Genomic DNA, 25,365 nt, shown 5'->3' with positions numbered 1-25,365 from the left:
CATGCCTCATCTGCTTCCCTGATGGAGAGCTATTCTACTCAGTGTTCAGAAGTTTGACTTACACATTGGGGGGAATCATAGTTACTTTCTAGGATGATTTTTGTGTTCCCTAAAACAATGTTTATAAAGGGTTGTGAAATGTAAAGCTGAATGGTATTTCTCATAGGCTATTTATGAAAGCTTGTAAAATATGTACTTAAGTGACTATGTCAACCAGGGAAAACTCTCTGCACAAAACAACTATTTTGTTAAAGTAAATAAGTTCAAATTACTTACCAAGGGTGAATTCCAGCTGTGGCTCATCTGGATTCTTCTCAATGCCTTTAAATGACAAGTAAAAGTCAGATTAATCCAAAGAGATCTGTGTACACTTATGTTCATAGCAGCACAATTTGTAATAGTCCAAACTTGAAAGCAACCTAGGCATCCAACAACAGAGGAATGCTTAAGAAAGTCGTGGTATAAATACATACAATGGAGTACTACTCAACTGTTAAGAGTGACAGAGTCACCTTCTTCACCTCATCTTGGATGGAGCTTGAAGGAATCAAGTTAAGTGAGATCAGCCAGAAAGAGAAGGATGAATATGGGATGATCCCACTCCTGGACTTAATAAAAACAGACAGACAGGGGAAACATAGAATAAGACATTGACTAGTTTGGTTCTTTCCACCAAAGCAAAGGATTCTGGGGAAGGAGTATAGAAAGAGGGGCTGGGCGAGGTCCTGGTAGATGATGATGGGACTCATGCGGGGTTGAGAGTGTTTTGTAGGAGCCTGTCTTGGTGAGGCGAGAAACTGTCTTCATGTACTGTACTGTAAACCTTTAACCTCCCAAGAAAAAAGAAAAATGTCTTAAAGAATTCAGATAAAATATTTGACTCATCAACAGAGTGCCTATATATATAGTTCAATTTCACTTTGTCCAGAATTATAAGAATGTTTTTGGACAGGGGCCATGTGGTGATGCATCTGGTCGAGTGCACAAGTTACCTATCTATCATTCAGAAGGACACTGGTTCAAGCCCATGGTCCCTACATGCAAAGGGAAAGCCTTTTGAACAGTGAGCAGTGATGCAACCCTACAGGTATACTCTTTCTCCCTCTCTCTTTCATTGTGGGTGTGTGTCTCTCCTTCCCCTCTCGATTTCTGTCTTTATCCAATCAAATAAAATACATACAATATTTTTAAAAATAAAAAAGCTCAGAAATAATATTTTCATAAGTCTAGTATTTTTTTTTCAACTGTACATATCTCTTTGGAACTCCTATCCACAGAGGTGGAATTGTCTTCAAAAAGGATAACCTTACCAATGTATTCTGTTAGATGGATGTTTCTCCCAAAGCACATCAACCCGCTGTAAATACTGAATTATTAATGAGACGTCTTTCTACGGTTAGGTTATGGAGGTCATTTTGCTGGTGGTTATTCCTGCCGTTAACTTACTGACAATCTTAAACAACTTTTTTTTTTTTTTCTGTTCTTTCCAATTGAGAAAAATTTTTACAGATTTACTTAACTTGAGAGAGAGAGTATGGGAGACAGAGAGAAGAGAAGAGGGGGCAGAGCCTCACTATGACACATACAGTACAGGGGATAGGACGCAGGCTGTTACACATGCAAGGCCTGTGCTCTACCTTTTGTTCCACCTCTCAGTCACTTGACAGCAAGAAAAAAAAAAAGAGGGGCCAGGTGGTGACTCACCTGGTGAGTACCTATATTGTAATGAGCAAGGAGACAGGTTGGAGCCTCCAGTCCCCATCTGCAGGGGGAAAGCTTCACGGATGGTGAAGCAGGGCTGCAGGTGTCTCTCTGTCTCTCTCTCTATCTCTCCCCTTCCTTCCTTCTCAACTTCTGACTGTCTCTATGCAATAGATAACAATAAAGATGAAAAAATAATAAAAACGGAAGTATTCAAAAAGACTAAAAAATACATCTTGGTGATGTAAGTTGCAGGAACAGAGAAAATGCATCTCAGAACAAAAGAAGGAAATGGGGAGTTCCTCCTGGCTAGACTAGGAGAGAGACTAAGATGGGTTACTTGCTCCTATGGTCAGTGGATGCCTGAAGACCTCCCACAGACAGGCAGGGGCATCACAGGGCTGCCATTCTGGAAGACTAAAGAGTAATGAAAGAATTCAAACTAAAGTATATGGAGTGGCTGTGGGAATAGCTCAGCTGGCGGAGAGTGCAGGACTTGCCCGCCTGAGGCTGTGGGTTTGGTCCCTAGAGTCACATGTGGCTGAGTGGTGCTATGGGATTTGTCCTCCTCTCTCTCTCAAATGAAGCTGTCTTTCACTTGCACCATTTGAAAAAGTGTCTGTTTTCCTCTGATCAGGGATATCAATGGGGCTCTGACTTTGCAAGGTTCTTTTGTCCCAGTTGACTCTTCCTTTCTTAGTTTTCAGACCGGGGGTGGGGTAGGGAGGAGAATACAGAATAGATGCATGGGTTGGTCAGGTGGTGACAGACCTGGTAGAGCTACTTGCCACAATGCACTGAGGTGCAAGCCCCCAGTCCCCACCTCTGGGGTGGGGGGGAATCACAAATAGGGAAGCCGTGCTGAACACGGTCTCTCTCCCCTTCTCTACCTTACCTTTCCTTCCAATTTCTTTCTGTCTCTAGCAAATAAATAAATTAAATATGTTAAAAATATAACAGACTCAAGAATAGGCTCAACACCAAGTCCTCATGCACAGTACAGTAAACTATCTCCCGACCTCCCCATAAATATTGTTAAATAAAAAGGTTTGTAAAATTAAACTATTTGGCAAGAAATGCAAGCATCCTATTAAAAAAAACTTCCCTTGTCTAGTGTCACTAGTGCATTCCCCAGATATAATTTCAATCTCCTGGCATTTGGCCTCTAATATGTTGTTGAAACCATATATATATATATGCAACTGTCACCTGGTTTTTATTTACAGAATTGATTTTTTTCCACAGTAACATTTTTTTCTTTTTTGCCTGCTGACATTTAACAATGCTATGGTTAACAATTAGAGACTTTTCCAGAGAGGTTCTAGCAACAATCAATGCATTCCTCTATGTGAATTTCAAACAGCTTGGATAATTTTTTTAAAGGTTGTAACAATTAACTCTATGGCAAGCTCTGACAGCCAAATTCCTCAAAAAAAAATCATCTGACATACCTTTCTAAAGATTATTTTATACTGTAAATTAGATGAAAGGTAAGGCCTTATTTTTCTAGTGTTAAATGAAGGGGAAACACTCTTCTTAAAAGAAAAGGGAAGGGGGTCAGGCGGTAGTGCAGTGGGTTAAGTGCAAGGACTGGCCTAAGGATCCCAGTTCGAGCCCCCAGCTCCCCACCTGCAGGGGAGTCACTTCACAGGCAGTGAGGCAGGTCTGCAGGTGTCTGTCTTTCTCTCCCCTTTTCTGCCTTCCCCTCCTCTCTTCATTTCTCTCTGTCCTATCCAACAATGAGTGTCATCAACAACAACAATAATAACCACAACAAGGATACAACAAGGGCAACAAAAGGGGAAAAAAATGGCCTCCAGGAGCAGTGGATTCATGGTGCAGGCCCTGAGCCCCAGCAATAATCCTGGAGGCAGAAAGAAAGAAAGAAAGAAAGAAAGAAAGAAAGAAAGAAAGAAAGAAAGAAAGAAAAGAAAATGGAAACACACAGAAAGTTCACAGTAAATGATTCAGCCCATGCCCTAAAATTTCAAGTGTGAGAGAAGACATAGAATTCATCCAAAGACTTCAATTACCTGAGTAATTGAAAAAAAATAAAAATCAATTAAATTAAAAAATTAAAAATTTTTTTCTTGCATGTTAAAATTCCCATCTTGGCCAGATCTCCTAGCTTGTTCTTTTGCTGAGACCCAGAGGCAAGGCAGTAATGGCCCCAGCTTCCTGTCACCATTACCTTCTGATGCTTTCAACCAACATCATCATCTTTGGATTTCAAAGAGAACCATTCTGTGTTTCTAAAAAAAAGAATCCATATGAGGTTCCACAAATGCTGAAGTATAAGGTGTGCATAGAAAGCCTTTATGAATGTCAGATATACACATGAGCGTTGGCTGTACTGTACAACATTTAGTCATGTCAGGGTTCATGTCATGTCCCCCCAATATGAAAAAGGAGGGACTCATAGTCTCAGTGCCTGTCAGTCTCACACCTCTCTCTCTCACACACACGCACACGCAGACGCGCAAAATAAAAGTTAATCTCCTCCCCCTATATTAGTTTACACTCTCTGTGAATACACATGTCATGTCTTTAGTTGACCCAATTCCCACTTTCAGAGTTTGAGGAAGAGATCCACACATACTTACTTGTGAACTGAGACTCCACAATATCATTTGCTTGGGATGTGGGAAGAAAGTGCTGGCCCTCTTCTGATGCTCCTTCTTCTTTGATTTCCATGATCAACTTGAGCAGTTGTGTCCTCTTCTAAGCCTTCTTGCCGCAGTCTTTCTTGCTGCACTGCCAGTGACTCCTGGGCTAAGTAGAGGCTGCCTCACAATGAAGACCTGATGCTGCACTCTGAAAATTCTGTTCCTAGGAAACAAGAAGAGCACAGATCTCGATTATTTTGGGATTCTGTAGAAAACCAAGAATTTCTTCCTTGCCTGTCCCACTTTGACAATCGGTACTAATCCACCCAGTTAATGCAGCATAAACTTTGGCTTAAATGGGTCTTCTCTATGCAATGAGGTTATGGTTCTATGAGGTACTGCTAGATGTTAGAAGGGACATTTCCTTTGGCTCATTCCTTAAAGTAGCAGGAAGGTGAGGGCTGCTGATTTCATATGCACCTAGTTAAACAGTAAGAGCAGATAACCCCTGTCAGGTCATCAGCATGTTCTGTCAAGGTGACTGACTGATACTACCAGTCCTTCCATTAGAACTGCCCTTTATGCTCCTCTCTCTATCCACCCTTGTTAGGACATTATTCATGAGCACATCCAGATAATTTGGCATGGCACTCTTCTTCCAAGATGAGCCAACAGGTTGAGGTTTCCAACTTCATCATTACCTGGTGAGTCTCTTGCTGCTCTGCCTTATGAAAAGTTTGTTTAATGACCTGGGTACATGGTAAAAAGGACGAATAATAAGTCTAGGAGACGAAAGCACAAGGGGGATTGGAAGGAAAGGCAAAGTGATTAAGATTAGCATGGAGAGAGAAAAGCTGTCCAAGAATCCAGTACCCTGTGATGCAGGCAGCCTCAAACAGCAAAGATTCATTTTGATAGGCAGCATGGCCTCCATGACCGGGAATAAATTAGAAGAAGAAATCCTTACCCACTGAATTAAATTTTATTCTAAAAAGTCTTTAAATGTCTACCCAGTGATCCTCAGGGAGGCAGCAGCAGTGGAGGTTAGCCTAGAATGCTGATTGGTCTCCAGATTCACAAATATGCAAAAACTCCCCCCACACACACCCTGATTTGTTGTTCTTAGCAAGACCACTTCCTGTATAGTATAGCTCTAGTTTTTTACAGAGTATTTAACAAAAAACTTAGTTCCAGAAATCCTGGATAAAATACTTTGCAGGTAACACTGACTTATAGAGATATAGCCAGGAATTGGAGGGGAGGGGGACAGACATTGTGCCATCAATTAGACCAAGCCCATCTAGCTGAATGTCCTATTATGAATTAAGTTAGCATTTTGTTTTTTTGTTCTTAACTTCTTGGTTGACTATTTAAATTTATAACTCCTTTAAGAACAGACAGATTTGAGTTTCTTTCTTCTTGAATTAAGTTTTCTTGTATTAAATCTTCCTTACTGCATCTACAAGAAAAACCCTTGGGCATATGGAGAACCTGACATCAAAGGTAAAGTCTACTTTATTCCTCCTTATAAATTTGATTAAATCAAGAGATTGGCAACATCACCTAGCCCTGCTCTATTTGTAACCAATAATAAGGTAAACTATTTGTCATCTAACCATCAATACTCAAGGAAGTGCAAACTAACTTCCCTGGTACTCACTACCCCAGCCTAGAAAAGAGAATAATTTTGACCTATGTAACATAATCATTGTCTATTCCTAAGTATCTATTAAGGCATTGTTTGGTCTAATGTTGTATCTTCTTAAATTGTTTGTGAATGATTTAATAATGATTAGCAAGATTGTAAGATAACAGGGGTATAATTCCACACATTTACCACCACCAGAGTTCTATAACCCATCCCCTCCCTTGGAAGCTCCCCTATTCTTTATCCCTCTGAGAGCATGGATCCAGGATCACTATGGGGTACAGAAGGTGTAAGGTCTGGCTTCTGTAATTGCTTCTCTGCTGAACATGGATGCTGGCAGGTTGATCCATATGCCCACCCTGTCTCTATCTTTCCCTAGTGGGTAAGGGATCTGGGGAGGCAAGGCTTCAGGACACAGTGGTAAGGCTGTCTATCCAGGGAGGTCAGAATGACATCATGGTAGCATCTACAACTTGGTGGCTAAAAGGTGGTATGATGATATAGCAAATGGTTCAATAAACAGGCACCCAAAAGTGGGAATAGGGCAAAAAATCTAGGGGTCTCTGTGTGGGAGGAAGCTGGATAGTCTTTTTTTAGTTATGTTCCATGTGGCCCATAACTTTAGTAAATTTTGTCTGTGCCTGATAGCTAGCATTCGTTGGACTAAAAGTATTGACAGACACACCTTCTTTGCACCGTATTCTTTCATTAGCATTAGCCCTTTATTATCTGTTGAAGTCTGTCATGCATGAATCTTGGATATAAGCATGTGAGTAACTTCACTATAACTATTAACTAGACACAACACATAATCCTGATCAATCATCTTGAGAATTGAAAAGGACCCAAGATAGGCAATATGGATGAACCCTAGAGAAACAACAACTCAACACACTAATGGTGAGTAATTAGTCCATTTGAAGGTTCTATGTGATTGGATGTGCACACTTGTAACTTGGGGCTAAGGTACCTACAAAAGCACATGAACATGGTCGCAGTCTAGGCCTACCAGCCACTCAAAACAATCTTACTAATCAAAATTCAATGTTAATTCAAGGGAGATTGGAGGCAACAGTATTAAACAAGGATTATGTAATCATTTCCATTCATTTTTTATTCTGTAGTCATTGGATTTAAAGACAAATTTCAGAGGTGGCATTTGCTACCAGAAAGATATTTTAGAAGAAACTGGCTACATTGCCAGAAAACTCTTGAAAAACCACTAAAGTCTTCACTGCTTAAACAGAGGATTCACCTATATTTGAGGTTAAGAAAACTAGTTCCTTTTCTGTGTCTATTTGGAAAGTTTTTGGTTTGTGTGTCATGCATAAGGAATACTGTGGCCATTCCATAGAGCAAATGTATTGAAAACAGAATTAGAAGAACAGAGTTAAATTGTTAGAGAAGAAAAAGACTGCACTGGAGGGTCGGGCAGTGGTGCAGTGGGTTAAGCGCATGTGGCGCAAAGCGCAGGGACCGGTGTAAGGATCCCAGTTCGAGCCCCCGGCTCCCCACCTGCAGGGGAGTCACTTCACAGGCAGTGGAGCAGGTCTGCAGGTGTCTGTCTTTCTCTCCCCCTCTCTGTCTTCCCCTCCTCTCTCCATTTCTCTCTGTCCTGTCCAACAACGAACGACATCAACAATGGGAATAATAATAACCACAATGAGGCTACAACAACAAGGGCAACAAAAGGGGGAAAAATGGCCTCCAGGAGCGGTGGATTCATGGTGCAGGCACCGAGCCCAGCAATAATCCTGGAGGAAAAAAAAAGAAAAAGAAAGAAAAAGACTGCATTGAATGTTCTTGAAGTGGTCAGGTCAGATTTGAAAGAAAGCTTATTAGGTGTCAGGTGAGAGAATATACTGTTGAGATTCAACTTGATAAGGAAACCAACCCGTTTGAAGACATGTTAATAATCTAAGAAAACAGTAAATAGCTTCTTAACAAAAGTGGAAAACAATGGCCAAAGAAGAGAATCTGACATCCAATATATCATTAAGTGGAATTCCCTGCGAATGATGGACGTGAACATGCTGTTAGAGATAAAATAACAAAAGACAAGAATTTCAGTTAACATACCCACAAACTATGAACCAGCAGACCAGTTGGGAGAGTAAAAGAGGAGGAAGCTGGCCTAAGAAGAATGAGTATAGTTTTAGGCATGTGATTTCTTTTCTTTCCTTCCTTCCTTCCTTCTTTCCTTCCTTCCTTCCTTCCTTTCTTTCTTTTCGGGGGGGTTAATACTTTACAGCGGATTAATCACATATACATACAATTTCCAAATTCCCCAAAGTTTTCTCCCCTCTCTCTCTCCCCCTCCCTCCCCAGAGTCCTTTGCTTTGGTGCAATGCACCAAGTCCAGTCCGTGTTTCACTGTGTGCGCCCACCCTGTCCCTACTTTATGAAGTCCTGCTTGGTCCTGAGATCGTTTGACGTTCATCCTTCTCTTTTTGGCTTATCTCACTCAACACGATGTCCCTGAGTTCCATCCAAGAAGATGAAAAGGAGACAACTTTGTCATCTTTACCAGCTGAGTAATATTCCATCGTGTATATAGGCCACTGGTTTTAGTCACTGATCTGATATTGGACATCTGGGTTGCTTCCAGGTTCTGTCGATTACAAACTGTGCTGCTGAATATGGGCATACACATATCTCTCTTTTCTAAAATAATTTTATTGATTTAATAATGATTGACAAGACCATAGGATAAGAGAATACAAGGGATACAATTCCACAGCTTCCACCACCAGACTCCCATATCTCGTGACCTCCATTGGAAGCTTCCCTGTTCCTATCCCTCTGGGAGTATGGACTCAGAATCATCATACAGTGCAGAAGGTGGGAGGTCTGGCTTCTGTAATTGGTTCTCTGCTGAGAAACTAGAACCAAAATCCACACAATTTTTGAGGTGCCACTATGTTATTCAGAAAATAGTTGACTATATGTATCTAAACGTGAGGACCACCATTAAGGGCAGAAAGGTTTATTTTTAAAATCACTGGCTAAAGAAAAAAAAAAGGAATTGGGTGAGGTGGTGGTGCACCTGGTTGAGCACACATGTTACAGTGCACAAGGACTTGGGTCCAAGCACCCAGTCCCCACCTGCAATGGGAAAGCTTTGCAAATGGTGAAGCAGTGTTGCAAGTGTCTGTCTCTCTCCCTCTCTCTCTCTCTTTTTTTTGAAGCAATGTTTCCTTATTATTGGATAGAGACAGCGAGAAATTGAGAGGGGTGGGGAGACAGTGAGGGAGACAGACAGAGAGACACTAACAACACTGCTTCACCAGTTGTGAAGCTTTCCCTGTGCAGGTGGGCACCAGAGGCTTGAACCTAGGTCCTTACACACTGTAAGGTGTGCGCTTAACCAGGTGCAGCACTCCCTCTCCATCACCCAGTCCCTCTCCATCACCCACTTCCCTCTTGATTTCTGGCTGTCTCTATCCAATAAATAAATAAACATAAGATAAATCAAGGAACATGAGAAGTAACCTAAAGAAAGTGCATATAAGGGACCAGGAGGTGGCACACCTGGTTAAATGTTCACATTATAGTACACAAGGACCTAGGTTCAAGCCCCTGGTCCTCACTTACAGGGGAAAGCTTCACAAGTGGTGAAGCAGGGCTGTAGGTGTCTCTCCGTCTCTCCTATGTCTTCCCCTTCCCTCTCAATTTCTCTGTCTCTATGAAACAAATGAATGAATAAATAAATGAATAAATAAATAATCCATTTATTTAAAAAAGAGAGTGCATATAATTGGAATGGGTGGTTGATGGTTTAACTTTCAGAGAAGCCATTTAAGGGGCAAAAACAGGAATTAGTCTGCAAAAGCACCATCAGTGACAGGAAGAACCACAGAGAGGGACAATGGACTACTTCTCAAATCAAAAAGTTCCCTAAGATGTGTAGCTACAAGGCAGCTGCTCGCTGCTTCACAGAATGGAACACTTGGGCATATTTATTGCTGGGAGGTCACAGCTAGAAAAGCAGGAGAGAGACTGGAGAGGACAGGGGAAAGAGATGATTGACCATGCACGGACACACCTAGGAGACAGAGTTTGCTCTAATGAGAAGAGAGTGAATAAGAAATGAGAGGCAGAAACAGAAGATGTACTTTCTTCCGTGGCCTAATTTTTCCCCTTTCAGGAAAAAGCATATTTATGAACCATGGATAGGAAGAGATTTCTCAACATGACTTCAAAAAGCACAGTCCATAAAGGGAAAGGTGAACACATTTGACTCCATTAAAATAAAAATGTACTGCAAGCAAAAGATACCACCGAAAATGAGATAACAGATCACATATTGCAGAACGTCTCCGTAACATAGATGTTTCCTGCTTCTACCTGGGGTGTCCAAAGATGTCAAGAGTAGCACTCCAGTTAGAACGTCAAGACACAGCCGAATAATAGATGAGAACATAACTGTGTCTTAACTAATCAGAGAAATGAAGTCTCCGAACAGCTGACTAGCCCAGCGTCTAAAGAAAGACACAGTCCTCTGTGGAGCAAGGCTGCATTTCTTGTGGGAGGAAGAAAGAAGCTGGCAATACAGACCTCAGCCTAAAGGTGTAGTGACTCACTACCTCCACTGGGGTAGAGCATGGGGCAGGCTAGAAGCCAGAGCGACGGACAGCCACAAGTTCCAGGACTATCTGCACCTACTAACAGGTCATCATGGACCTCACTAGATGCCCAGAGAAAAATGGAAGCAGAAGGGAGCCAGGAAGGCATCCACTAGAAAGATAAGGCTATGGGAGAGGACAGTGACCGTCTCATGACATACCACTGGGAACCTCCTCTCGAGAGAATAAAAACAGGGCTGGGCACCGACACGCCAGGTTAAGTGCACGTAGTACAAAGCATAGGGACCTGTGTAAGGATCCCGGTTCAAGCCCCCAGCTCCCCACCTGCAGGAAGGATGCTTGAGTGGCAAAGCAGGTCTGCAGGTGTTAAAATTTTGGCTGGCTCTAGCTGGCCGGGCTTGCTTCACGGGCGGGTAACAGAGACGCGGAGACAATGGCTGGGCAGGGAAGCTGTATTTCTTTATTCAGGAACAACGATTCATAAACTAAACCAAACTAATCACCAAACAGAACTCTGCTGTCTCTTTGCGGCGGCGCAAGCACTCTCTCTTACTCTGGAACTCGGGAACCCTCTGCAACTCTCGAACTCTCCAACTCTGGAACTCTCGAACTCTGGAACTCTCACGGGGTTCCTTCGGGGCAGGGCCAAGCGAGCCCGCGAAACTAACTGGACTGATCCAATTCTCTTGGCGGGGGAGAACTACCCAATGTAAAGCATACAACATGCAGGTGTCTATCTTTCTCTCTCCTTCCTTATCTTCCCCTCTTCTCTCAATTTCTCTCTGTCATATCCAAAAATCACCCACCGGAGCAGTAGATTCATAGCGTAGGCACTGACTGAGCCCCAGCAATAACTCTGGGAGAGAGAGAGAGAGAGAGAGAGAGAAGTGGAAAGGAGAGTAGAGGAGAGAGAAGAGATAGAATAAATAATCAACAGATCTTGCCACTGTGGGAGCTCAGCTGAAGACTCATAGCTACTGAGAGACAAAAAAGGAAGGGGCACAGGTGCATGACGGTAGAAAAGGATATAAGCTGGGGGAGGGACTGCTTTGCAGACATCACAGGGAGATGAGAGATTATACCCATATGTCAACAACTGTACTGTAATCCATTCAACCCCAAAAAGAAAGAAAAAAAGTTAAGACCTCCCCATGGGAGCTCCTCAAACCCTCTGCCTGTTGCTAAGAGGAGAAGAACCCTGAGAACAGTCCCCTCCTGTGACACAAGGACTCACAAGCTGCCTGAAATCAAGACTGAGACAGGACAACAGATAATGACTGTGCCCTCAAATGTCAGAAGGGACACACACTAAGAAACCAAATACAGCAGCTATCAGTGGAGGAGGCACAAAAGCAGAAAGACTGAGCCTCTCTGAGGAAAAGGACATTTTTTCTAGGAGAAGGCAACATGGGAAGTGAGGGGCAAAGTCTCCAGGCACCCATCCCACCCCCCAATTTCAATAGGAGTCAATGCTCAAGGAATCTGAAAATCCTGATGCAACAAAGGTATTTACAGCAACAACAAAGCCCAAACCTAGCTCATCTGGGTTTACTAAGTTGATGGAAATTCCCCAGTGTACAAATCAAAGAAAGAAAAAGGGAAGTCCCTGGTGCAAAGCGCAAGGACCGGCTTAAGGATCCCGGTTCGAGCCCCTGGCTTCCCACCTGCAGGGGAGTCGCTTCACAGGTGGTGAAGCAGGTCTGCAGGTGTCTGTCTTTCTCTTCCCCTCTCTGTCTTCCCCTCCTCTCTACATTTCTCTCTGTCCTATCCAACAACAATTACATCACTAACAACAATAACTACAACAATAAAAAAAAAACAAGGGCAACAAAAGGGAAAATAAATAAATATTAAAAAAAAAAAAAGGAAGTCAGCTTCCAGGCCCAAGTGTTACTTATCTCATATCCTATTATCCTAAATTCTACACAAAGGAGATAATAGGGTAAGGAGATAGTATAGTAAAAGACTTTCATTTTGAGGCCCTGAGGTTATAGGTTCTATTCTCAGCACCACCATAAATCAGAGTTGAGTAGTGCTCTGGTGTTAGAAAAGAAAAATAAAAGAGAAGAGAAGAGGGGGGTGAAGGAGGAGGAAGAATGAAAGTGAAAGGGGAAGTAAAAAGGAAGAGGCAGAAGGAAGGGGAGGAGGAGGAGGAGGATGGCAACAAAGAAGGAAAGAGGAGGAAGATCATGGTCTTAGGAAAAAGCAAAAAGGAAAGAAAGAGTATTCAACTCAGCTACGACCCAGATGTTGGAACCACAGAAAGAGAACATGCTAGAACCCCAGTGGGAGGGGAACCCGCCTGCAGGATCAGCTGTCAGTAAGAACAGAACTGCAAAGGGAGGAATATCAAACAGTGGCCAAGACAAACATGGATTTGACAGCCCTACCAGTAGAGGTGACACAGTCCAGAAAACAGCCAGTGGTCTTGAAGAGAGGTCAACAGGAATTATACAAAAGAAGGAAAAAATAATAAAAAATTTTTATTAACTGAACATTCAAAAACTGTGTATGGATATGAAACAAAATAGACCTGTGATGTGAATCTCGGAAGGAAGGAAAGGACAAAATGATGTTTTGAAGATATAATGGCGGAGGATTTCAGATAAATATCAGATGAGGATCAGGTGACAGCACACCTGGTCTAGTGCACATGTTGCAATATGCAAGGGCCCAGGTTCGAGCACCCAGTCTCCACCTGCAGGGGGAAATCTTTGCAAGAAATGAAGCGGTACTTACTACAGGTGTCTCTCTGCCTCTCTCCATCTCTAATTCTGTCTCTCCTTTCTATTTCTCTCTGTCTCTATCCAATTAATAAAGATTAAAAACAAAAAACTTAAAAGGGATGGGAAAACCAAAAGAAAATCAGATGACATGAAGACATCTATTCAAGAAGTGCAGCAAATAAAACTCAGAGTAAATCACACCCCCCCCAAATAAATAAATAAACCACACAAACAAACAAGCAAAAAAAATCTCTGTGTATCATAATCCAAAGATAAGGCAAACACTCACAGGGCAGCCACAGCAAATGGGAAAATTATATACAAAACAACAACAATAAATAGAAACTGTTTTACACTTCTTGCCAGAAAGCATGACTGAAAACTCTGAAATTCTGCAAGAAGAAAACCTGTCAACCCAGATTATCCACAAAAGTAAAAATAACTTAAAAGTAAAATATAAACGGAGCAGATCCCCATCTCATCTCCTCTTTCAGTCGGTTTTTCCCTTTCTTTCATCTAAAACAAATAAAAAGCCTTTCATCCACACCAATAAAAACTGACAAAGTCATTATCAGCAGACCTGCACTGCAGGGAATCTTGAAGAAAGTTCTTCAAGTTTGACATGGCAGAGAAATTCTTGGGTCAACTCAGCTGATGAGAGCACTGTCAATGGTGGGAAGGAAGTAAATAGTGCCTTCATCTCTTTATGTTTCTAACAACTAAAATACAGGCAACTGCCCAAGGAAGGGACCTACACACTTTTGTCCCCCACTGATAGGCACAGGTCAGCACTTTGGGCTCCAACTGCTCTCTGCTCCTCCACTGCTGAGTGAAAATGGCAGCCAACATGCATAGACAAACAGACATGGTCTTGCTAACCACATTCTTTAATTTGCAAAAACAGTGTCCAGTGGTGAGAAAGGTGACATATCGATGGTAGGGGAGTGATGCTGGCAGATGTTTTGAGGACATAAGAGACTCTATACCTGAGATAATAACTGTTTTCTAAAACAATATTTTCATATATGTAAATATATTTATATCAAATTGGCGTTCAGGACTATAGGATTGCACTACAGGCCACAGTTTGCAAACAGTGGATTCAGATAATAATAAAAAAAAAAAACAGAACTGCTATATTTCTATAATTGTTTTAAAAAAGGTTAACAAACAACATCAGTAGCTAGAAAGATGGAAGGCAGGACTGGGGAGATGCTTTTTTATGGAAACCAAAGGAAAGAGAGCACAGAAATAAGATGGGGCAGACTTGAGACTTGCTGTGGCTTAGCAAGAACAGACAACCAGCTTCTAAGGCTTGAACATTCCAAAGACGGTGTCTGCACCAGGATCTGTGTCACCTAGATGCTTGTTTGAAATGCATGACCTCCCAAATATGAAGAAAGTATATAAATATCATTAGTTGTTAACCCCATCCCTCTGATCTAGGGCATATATATATATATATATATATATATATATATATTCATATTTAGCAAAGGAGCTTGTGTAACCTCTGTGTCCTCATAAATGGGAGCTACACTCTGCCCTAATCCAGCTTTCTAGTCCTATTCTCAATTCTGACACTATTTTCCCAGACAACGTTTTTAGCCCACCTACATGTTAGTTATCAGACTCAGGCAAAAATTAGTAAAGTCATGGGTCACATGGAACATAATTAAAATAGACTTCCTAGCTTTTTTTCCATAAGAAGACCCCCTAGTTTCATTTGCTCTATTCCTAGCTTTGGGTTCCTGTTTATTGAACAATTTGCTTTATATATTACTGGCACCAGTTGCAGGCACAACCATGACACCATCCTGACTTCCCTGGACGAATGACCTCACCAGCGTGTCCTGCAATCTCACCTCTTCAGAGCCCTGCCCCACTAGGGAAAGACAGAAATGGGCTGGGGGTTTCCACAGTCAGCCTGCCAACATACATGTCCAGTGAAGAAGCAATTCCAGAAGTCAGACCTTCTACCTTCTGCATCCCATGAAGAATTTAGTCCATACTCCCAGAAAGATAAAGAATAAGGGAACTTCCAGTGGAGGGGATGGGACATGGATCTGGATCTGAAGCCAGAGGCCGGTGATCAAATCCCTTGAGATGGATGTCTCTACTCACAGGTAAGTTGATGAGAGGGGAAGAAGGGAGGAGAGGGGAGAACTGTGTGGAATTGTACCCCTGCTACCTTACAATCTTGTTAATCACTATTAAATAGCTATTTAAAAATCTAGTCTATAGCTAGACTCTAAATTCACTCAAGTGGGATCTGCAACTGAGCTGAGGGGGCTGCTATGCAGATCTGAGCTTGACAAGCACCACTCAAGGCACAGAAAACCACTGAGAATCCAGGCTCAAATGCTGCACCGTGAGCAGAATAAAAATCCAGTGGGCAAAAGGCAAAGGCATGTGGCCAGTCTTTGGAGCCTGATGCACAGAGTTGACCTGAGATTTTTTTGAGCTTTGGGCTCTCCAACCACTAGCTCATGTTTTGTCTTCAGAGTAGAGCATACATGTAGCCATGTACAAGGACCCGGGTTCAAACCTGCATGCCACATGTTAAGTGTCCGCAGAGGGGGAACTTTGATGCATGGTGAAGCAGTTCTACAATGCCTCTCCTACTTTATCTTCTTGGCCTCTTCTCTTCTATCTAAAAAGATATCAAAACCTCTGGGAAAGCTACAGTTTATCAGTAAAGTGATTCTTAAGTACCAGATCCTGCAGAAGAGAAACTAAGTCATATGTCTAGTGCCATATATTACATCTTATCTGAATAAGATAAATTGATCTGTTTTTTTTTGCTTGTGTCTAATGTAAACATACTTTCAGTGGACAAGTTAGCATGAAAAAAATCAAGGATAAATGCTTGACTAGCGTTGTGGGTGTTTCTTCCCAGGCACGTGCTCTCTGGGTTGGAGAGAACTCGACCAGAGCCAACCTGGGCTGCTGCTTACTCAGCGATGCAGGAGAGAAACCAGGAGCTTCTGGTGGAGCAGGAATGCAATGCTTTTATTGTCAAAGACAACGCCTTTATATATATATCTTTAACTGGAAGCAGCAAGTGGGAAAAGGAAATGGCTAGGAGAGGGGCTGGAGAAAAGAGCTTGAAGGTAGAAAGCTTCCATAGCATCTGTTGTGAAGGTTCTAACCAGTGGGATTAACCAATACCCTGCAGGCAGGGTGGGTCTCAGGCAAAACAAGGATTATGTAAATAGACCACAGCGTCAGTGATGGAGCAGAGCAGGGGGGGCTGCCCGACAGATAAAACTTGAAATAATGGACAACTGAGAATAGAATTTAGGGGTCTGGGAAAGTGCTGGTACAGAGCCTCAGCAATAATATGGGTGGCAATAAGAAAAGAGGAGGAGGAGAAGGAAGAGGAAAGGGAGGGAGGAAGGGAGAAAAAAAGAAAGGAAGGAAGGAAGGAAGGAAGGTAAATAGAATGTAACTGAATACACCCAGTTCATTTGTTTCTTTGAATCATGGGGATTCCTTATGGAAATTAAAAACTCAGGAGCCTGGTGGTGGTGCACCTGGTTAAGTGCACACATTACAGTGTACAAGGTTGCAAGTTCAAGCCCCTGGTCCCCACTGCAGGGAGAAAGCTTCATGAGTGATGAAGCAAGGCTGTCAGTGTCTCTCTGCCTCTCTCCCTCTGTCTTCCTCTCCCCTCTCAATTTATTTCTGTATCTATCCAATGATAAATAAAAACATTAAGAAAGAGAGATTAAAAGCTCAGTCACGAAATATCCCAAAGTGTAGTGAGTACTAAGTAGTCAGTGAAACTATCAACATCTTGATGTTCAAAGAGACAACTCAAAGCAGCAGAACAGACTCAGCAGGGCACACAGAGAGGGACCAACTATTAGTTGTGGTTCCCTCTGAAGCCACAGTCAGCCTGCCTGCTTGTTTCACATCGGGACGCGAGCAATGTTAGTGTCTGCTGTGTTAAGGGGTGGGCTGTCAATCCTTGTGCACTGGCCTCTGCACTTCCTCAGATCTGCACCAGAATCTATATAATATCCAACAGTGACCTGAGATCCCCAAAGGAGCACTTAAACATCTTTGAGAAGATCACTACCGAGGACTGGCTTATTAGATATTGTTCTCTATGAACTACAATCATCACTGACCTGAACACATGCACGGAAAGGCTCAGAGACGCAGATGGATCTGGAAACACAACCCGCATGCCTGCTATCTGCAAGGGTCTCACAGGGCAAACAGGCTCAGAGAGAAAGGTTGGAAAGCAACCATAAGAGCTAAAAGGTCACAAGACAAAAGGGCAAGCAGCTGTACGCATATCTAATACAACAGACTTGAAGAGGAGAAAAACTCAAAACAAACAAAATTGAGATGGACCTCCATTGATCAGGGCATGAGTCAATCAAGAGAGCTTAGCAATCGTCAGCATCTGTGCACCAAATGGAAGATGTAAAGTTGCTACTATGAGGACTAAGAGATCCGGGCCAGGCTGGCGGCCCACTCAGTAGAGCTCACACATTCACACATTACCACACATGGGCCCTTGTTGGAGCCCCCTTTCCTCACCTCAAGGTTGGAAGGATACTTCACAAGCTGTGAAGCAGGCCTTCAGCTTTCTGTTTTTCTGTCTCCCCTCCTCTTAATTTCTCTCTGTCATATCAAATAAAATAGAAAAAAAGTGGCAGCCAAGAGAAATGCTTTTATAGTAACACTAAGCCCCAGCAATAATCCTGGTGGCAACAGAAACGAAAAACAAAAGTAAAAAGAGATTCACTGAAAATAACACAATAATGGGGTGGGGGGGTTACAACACATTCTCCCAAACAGATCAACCAGACAGAAAATGGATAAAGAAACAAGAGATATGAGATAGGCTGGGCTACTTATATGTCTTCCAAGACCCACCCAGGGAACTAGAATCCATCTTTAGTCCAACTCTGCAAAGAATATTCTCAAGGACAGACCAGGCCCTAGGCCACAAAGACAGTATCAATAAATTCAGCAGCACTGCGATCATGCCCTTCTCTGCATAGCTGCTTCTCACACGCACATAAAGGCCAGGTATTGTGCCAGAGAAGACTGCAAGCTCATTCAAAAAAACAAAACAGAACATTTTGTTTTTCTTCACAGAGCACACTGGATTACGCTTACTTAAAAATTTTGAAATTTGGTCTCCAATACATTTTTTAAATATTGCTTGCAGGCAGTGAACTTAAAAAAATATATAGCACGGCATGTTTAGACAGCAGATCACTGCTTCTATCTAAGTATATAGATGTTCTTTATTTTATTTTTTTATAATAAGAAAATACTGACAAAAACTGTAGGGTAAGAGGGGTACAACTCCACACAATTCCCACCACCAGAACTCTGTAGCCCATCCCCTTCCCTGATAGCTTTCCTATTCTTCATCCCTCTGGGAGCATGGACCCAGGAATGTTATGAGGTGCAGAAGGTGGAAGGTCTGACTTCTGTGCTTGCTTCCCTGTTGGGTAGTATGCCAGCTCCCCCGGCTTAAAAGTCTCTGTCTCTAATCCTGCTTAACTAAGCACCGCCCTGCCTGCAGGGCATTGGTTTAATCCCCACTGGTTCATGATGTCTTTTTGCTCTGCCCCCTCTTGTAGTCAACTTGATTTCCATCAGTCTTTTTTTGCTCCACCCTCTCTACATCACATCCTGTTTCCTCCCTACCTGGCGAGTATATATACAGCTGCTCTTCTGTTTTAACACACTTGGGATTGCCTTCCGACTCCGAGAGTTCCAGAGTCTCTCTCCTGCGATGCTAGCTAGGCACGAGTTCCTGATCCCTCTCCCACGCAGCAGCCTAGTTTGGCTCCAGTTGAGTTCTCTCCAACCCAGAGAGCACTTGCTCGGGAAGAAGCACCCAGGTTATCCCAGCACTTCCCCACTGATCATGGGCGTTGACAGGTTGATCCACACTCCCAGCCTGTCTCTCTCTTTCCCTGGTGGGGCAGGGCTCTTGTGTGTCTTCTGAAAAGCCTAGTTAAAGGACAAGATTTTGTTGTCCACACTTTTGACTACAGTTGTCTCTGACACCTTTATTCCATGAGCTGAATATTCTAGATGTAAGGTCTCCTGTGAGCCATCTCAGCTATGTCTCAAGAAGACAATCTGGGGAGTCAGGCGGTAGTGCAGTGGGTTAAGCACACGTGGCACCAAGTGCAAGGACCAGAGCAAGGAACCTGGTTCGAGCCCCTGGCTCTCCATCTGCAGGGAAGTCGCTTCACAGGCGGTGAAGCAGATCTGCAGGTGTCTATCTTTCTCTCTCCCTCTATCTTCCCCTCCTCTCTCTATTTCTCTCTGTACTATTCAACAAAAATGACATCAACAACAACAATAATAACTACAACAAGAAAACAAGGGCAACAAAAGGGAATAAATAAATATTAAAGAAAAAAGAAGCCAATCTGTGCAGAGAAACTTTTCACTGAACAGGAGAGTCACTCTTTTTGTTCACATGCATTAAGCAGCAGGCCTCTGACAGGGAGCTGTCTCTGTACCATTATTTCAACACCTGCTGAACATTGTCACACTCTGCTCAAGTCCAGATGAACAGCCATGCACTGGAGCAAAACTCAGACTAAAGCTTTGTACCCGCTGGGCCTTTCAAAGCTGGGCAGCAGAAGTTATTAATTAATTCACAGAGCTGATTGAATCCTTCATGGCGACACATCTCAGATACAAATGAATATTGACTAAATTATCTTACTTTCAGATGATTAATGGCTCATTTTCTTTTGAAATTTGGAATTTCAAAGTAAGGGAGATAATGAATTTAATTAAAGTTTTATCGGCTGCTTTTTATTATGACAGGCAAGAATAAATGTATATGTGTGATTATTATAGTTTTGCTTCAGCTCATGAGAGAAGTTCACAGAATGCCTGAGGTTATCTGCAAGAATAGACTATGGCCCAACACGGATTTCTCATTTATACTCTGTGCTACGTACAGTGAATGAGTCTTGACTCTTTTCCTACAAGCCATTTCTTTACTTTTGAATATGTATAAATTATATACATATTCTACCTTAAAACATTTACTCAGAAAACTGGACTCTCATCAAGCTACAAGGTAGCAGTATAAAATATAAAAGAAAGACAGAAAGAGAAGAGTAAAGGAATGGGGGAAAGTGAGAAGAAGACAGGAAGGGCACACACTTCAGGGAAGTGGGAAAGAGAGGAAGAAGGAAAATTCGACTGTGAAAGTTGCAATGTACAGAGTCTACAGAAAGAAGTGGGCTGGAGAATTAAGTTCTAAGAAGCCATTATTTCACCTGCAAATCTGCCCCCCAAGTGAAGAAAGTCGCATCCAAACACGTCCTGCGTGGCTGTCAGTGATGCCGTGTAGAGACTAAGGACTAGCACAATCTGGATCCCCAGTTTCCTGGTGTGTTTACCTCACAACTTCCTTCTTCTAGTCAAATATTAATCCAATGTTTATCATGCTTAGCACCATGCAAAAATGCTATGAGTAATTGAGAAAAAAAAAGTAAAGTGTCACTCTTATCTTTCAAAGGGTTTTGTAATCTATAGAGACTAGAGTCCAAATCATCTACAAGAAAACAGAGTTGGAGAAAAGGGTGAGTGAATCTGCCATGAATGGTTCTGTCAACTTCACTCCACACCAGACAAGCCCTTTCTAAATGCTTAGAATCTGCGATCTTCTGTGCCAGATGTTGTGATCCATACTTAGTATTTTCCCCTTTTTATCTTCTTAATTTTTTTCCCTAGACTTTAGAATACCTAGACCTACTACTACATAGCAGTTGGCATGTAAGTGAGGTTAAAAAAAAACACAGTAACTACACTGTGAAATGGAGTTTTAAAATTCCATTTTAGAGCTAAGCAAACTGAGGTAGAGAAGAGTTAGAACATCTGTCCAGGGGCAGAGAGTAAATTAGGAGGCTAGGATTTCACTCAGACCTCAACATTTTCAAACCATTCTTTCACACTCAGTAAAATACATGGAGCTGGGGGTCAGGCGGTGGCGCAGTGGGTTAAGCGCATGTGGCGCAAAGTGCAGGAACCGGCGTAAGGATCCTGGTTCGAGCCCCCGGCTCCCCACCTGCAGGGAAGTCGCTTCACAGGCGGTGGAGCAGGTCTGCAGGTGTCTGTCTTTTTCTCCCCTTATCTGTCTTCCCCTCCTCTCTCCATTTCTCTCTGTCCTATCCAACAATGAATTGCATCAACAAGGGCAATAATAATAACCACAGCGAGGCTACAACAAGGGCAACAAAAGGGGGGAAAAATGGCCTCCAGGAGTGGTGAATTCATGGTGCAGGCACCGAGCCCAGCAATAACCCTGGAGGAGGGAAAAAAAAAAATACATGGAGCTTAGCAGACTCATCAATTGATGGAGAAATTTTCTCCTACAAGAGGAAACTGAAATTCAGCTGTATGTTAGATCCCACGTGGCATGTAGGCCAATTCTTTTTTTGCAAAAGGTGATGATTCAATTCAGTTGTGATAGTACCATTTATGTATTTTCTTCCAATTTTCATGTTTGCATGCTGATTTTTTTGTTCTTTTTAAAAGTCATTGTCAGTGACCATTTCAATTGGATAACAAATTTGAAACATATATCCAGTGGGAATCAAATGACAAGAGTTATAATGAAGAGATACCTGTGTGTCTTCCGGGGGATGAAACAAGACATATTATTTCTAAGTCATAAAACCCAGTGGAATTTTTCTTATGTCTTTCTATTTTTTAATAATATGTAGCTAAATTGCAAGATGTTAAGCTGTTCAAGAACAAATACTAAGAGTCTCTCTTCTGAAATAAGATGAAATCAGAGGAGTTTCTATCTGGTACCCTGGTTGCCTGAAACTTTACATTGTTGTGTTGTAAAACCTAAATACTTCATACAAAATGAAGTTATTCTTTAAGTGCTAGCAAAAACACTACCCAAAGTAATTTTCTGTACTTTAGTTGTGAGAATGTTACAAATCACAGAAAATAAGCACTTCTGATGGAAAAGAGTATGCTTCAGACCAACTAAGCTGTAAGCAGTATTACCTGTGACTATTCTTTCTGAGTTCAGAGAACAGGTATTATTAATACTGACGTTAAAATTTGCTTCACACACTCTGATTCCAAGGATCTTTCATGTGCAAAATTGAACCAGGAGTTCAAGTATTTAACCATTCAATTTAGTTGAAGAAAATCTGCCTGAAAAAGCCAGCCTCTTGAAGCAAACAGACTTGTCTTTATTTTCTGGCTTGAATTATGTAGAGTCTGGAAATTTGTCTAATGGTTTAATGTGTGTAGCCAAAACAGCTAGGTCAGATTACCTAATGGCTGGCCAGAAACCTCTTAAAAGAACTTATTTCCAAGAAAGGACCTTTTGAAACATTTTCTAATGGAGACCTGTAGATAGCTTTGGAAAATGTCAAGCTAAAGAAAGGCCTACACATAATTTATAACATTTTCATGTGTGCTGCAAGCTCCTGAGAATGTTGTAGCTTTCAGAAAATTCTATCTCCCTTGACCCCCAACCATCTCATACAGACTCAGTCCTTGGAACTACTGTTTGAAGCATTTAACACATAGAAAAAAGGTCTTGGAACACCTTAAAGTATTTACACTGTACTCCCACAAGGATGGAGGAGGGTGAATTTAGGGTGTAGATTGCAGGCAGTCATATAATACAGGAGACTGAGAATGAGCAAAGGCATGATCACGCACACGCACACACGCACACACACACACGCACATACACACACACGCACACACACTCTCTCTCTCTCTCTGGCAGAATGTGGCACCCACACAGTGTCCGTCCCCAGCAGAGGTGCCCACTTCCTGGTCAGTATTATCTGTGGGACAGAGCCAGATCCTATTTGCATCTCATTTTCCTTTTTTCTTTTTTCCTCCTCCAGGGTTATTGCTGGGCTTGGTACGTGCACCATGAATCCACCGCTCCTGGAGGCCATTTTTCCCCCTTTTGTTGCCCTTGTTGTAGCTTCGTTGTGGTTATTATTATTGCCCTTGTTGATGCAATTCGTTGTTGGATAGGACAGAGAGAAATGGAGAGAGGAGGGGAAGGCAGATAAGGGGAGAGAAAGACAGACACCTGCAGACCTGCTTCACCGCCTGTGAAGTGACTTCCCTGCAGATGGGGAGCCGGGGGCTCGAACCGGATCCTTACGCCGGTCCCTGCGCTTTGCGCCACGTGCACTTAACCCGCTGCGCCACCGCCCGACCCCTGCATCTCATTTTCAAGACAGCTTCATATTCTGTCTCTTGGTCTCTGTTACGCTGCCACAGAAAACTTTGCTACCATCCTTCTTCCAGTCATTTCCTTCAACCTGGGCTGGGACTGACCCTCTTCCTCACATTTCAGCTCTGCATTCAATGTCTTTTTTCCAGAGAACTGTCTTTGGTTTGTCCTCTTTTGCCTCCTAACATCCTCACAGAACTCTGCTATTTCTCTTCATCCTGTGGACCACAATGCTTTCCCTTCCCCTTTCTTTCTCTCTCTCTCTCTCTCTGTCTGTCTCTTTCTTTGATTTTTCTTATTGATGATTTAATAATGATTAACAAGACTGTAAGATAACAGGGGTACAATTCCATATAGTTCCCACCACCAGAGTCCCCTGCCCCATCTCCTCCATTGGAAGATTCCCTATTCTTTATCCCTCTGGGAGTATGGACTAAAATTCTTTATGAGGTAGAAGTTCTGGCTTCTGTCATTGCTTCTCTGCTGGACATGGGCGTTGGCAGGTTGAGGATCACAATTCTTACTCTCCTGATAATTCATGTCACGCCCACTGAGCTATAAGCACCATGTTGGGAAGGGGCTGAGCTAGCTTTGCTCAATTCTCTAGAATCACCCAGTAGCTCCATGGAGAGTATCTGCTATGCAAGGGGTCCCTGCAGAATGTCTGCTGGTTATATAAATATAACGGTGGTAATTGGTGTGCGTTCACTTTTCTGACTGACTGATCCTGGCTTACCTGATCTAACACAGATATACACAGTCATTCTTAGGACCTGTCAGCCACTCATCACACATTGTCATGCATTCTGAGCATTCAGAAGCACTGAGCTGGCATTTCTGTAAAGGGACAAAACAACCCAAATAATAGATGCTGTAAGTTTTACACTGAGATCAAGTTTACTCCTGGATCTCAGTGGAGACTCACCCAGACACCTGCTGTACTGCGGCCTTCCTCAAACAGCTCTGCTCTTTGATTACTGGATGATTTCAGAGCTCTGCAAAGGACAAAGGGACAACATGTTAGGCCTGGAGGATGTCTGGGACCTTCTCTTACTAACACCTACTTCCCCCCTTAGTTAAAATGCTTAGTAAGTTCACGGTGTCCATCTCTCCAAGCTTGAACCCTTAACCACGGCCAGGAGATCCTCGGAATATAGGTTATTTCTGGTTTCTGTTACAAAGGAATGTGCTTCTTCTTCTTCTAGCATTTGCCAAGGAATGTGATTCACTCACATAACTCTACTGGGAAAGCCACATAGGTGCTTCTTTATCTGTTTATAGGATGAGCCAACATAGTCCAAGTTACATGCACAAACTCATTTATTCCATGTGGTTAACCCATGAGCAGGCCAGGCTAAACTCACAGACCCAAAAGAGATTCTCAAACCTTACACATGACAAAGAAAGGCCTGTTTTCAGGACTGACCTTCAGCCAAGCCTTGGGAGATAACTTCTGAGCCCCTAGAATAGGATGCCTGATAAGAGGGCTTTGTACACCAAAGGCCACATCCTAATCTCCTCTCCTCTGATCAGGTAGCTTTATGGCGAACACTTGTCTTGCTTAGATGTAAAGAGGCTGCAGTCCGAGTAGCCGGGGTCTGTCAGCCCCAATGCTCAGCTTTCCCCAGGGACCACCCTCTAGGCAGTGTTACACATGAGCTGTGTCTGCAGGGTTAGGCATCCCTCCATGAGATGAGTGGATGTGGTGGCTGGACTCTTCTATCTTTCCTTTCACTGTAATAAATGGTAACTTTGAATACAGCAGCTTTTCTGAATCTTGGCAGCCTTGCAAACTACCGAGCCAGCAGGTGGCCTAGGGGAGCCCCCGCATGGCAGCCTCTGGAGGGGATGGTATTCTCATAAACAG

At 42.6% G+C, this 25,365-nt stretch overlaps 1 protein-coding gene across 7 annotated transcripts in view; it reads right to left on the bottom strand.

Annotated features, from left to right (window-relative positions):
* INPP4B (inositol polyphosphate-4-phosphatase type II B) overlaps nucleotides 1-24,483 on the bottom strand; it is a 672,916-nt gene extending 648,433 nt beyond the window's left edge. For 6 of the 7 annotated variants that reach the window (XM_060179039.1, XM_060179034.1, XM_060179038.1 and 3 more), the window contains exons 1-3: nucleotides 24,424-24,483; nucleotides 4,305-4,530; nucleotides 277-321 (exon numbers count right to left, since the gene is read on the bottom strand). In XM_060179039.1, coding sequence (XP_060035022.1) covers nucleotides 277-321; nucleotides 4,305-4,395 — 136 coding nt within the window. In that variant the 5' untranslated portion in view covers nucleotides 4,396-4,530; nucleotides 24,424-24,483. Of the gene's footprint in view, nucleotides 1-276; nucleotides 322-4,304; nucleotides 4,531-20,550; nucleotides 20,634-24,423 lie in introns of those variants that run through there. The other variant, XM_060179035.1, reaches the window with a different exon arrangement.
* Nucleotides 24,484-25,365: the final 882 nt, after the last annotated feature.

Source organism: Erinaceus europaeus, chromosome 19 (genome assembly GCF_950295315.1).
Source record: "Erinaceus europaeus chromosome 19, mEriEur2.1, whole genome shotgun sequence".
Classification (NCBI taxonomy): domain Eukaryota; kingdom Metazoa; phylum Chordata; class Mammalia; order Eulipotyphla; family Erinaceidae; genus Erinaceus; species Erinaceus europaeus.
This window is presented reverse-complemented; position numbering and strand designations above follow the sequence as displayed.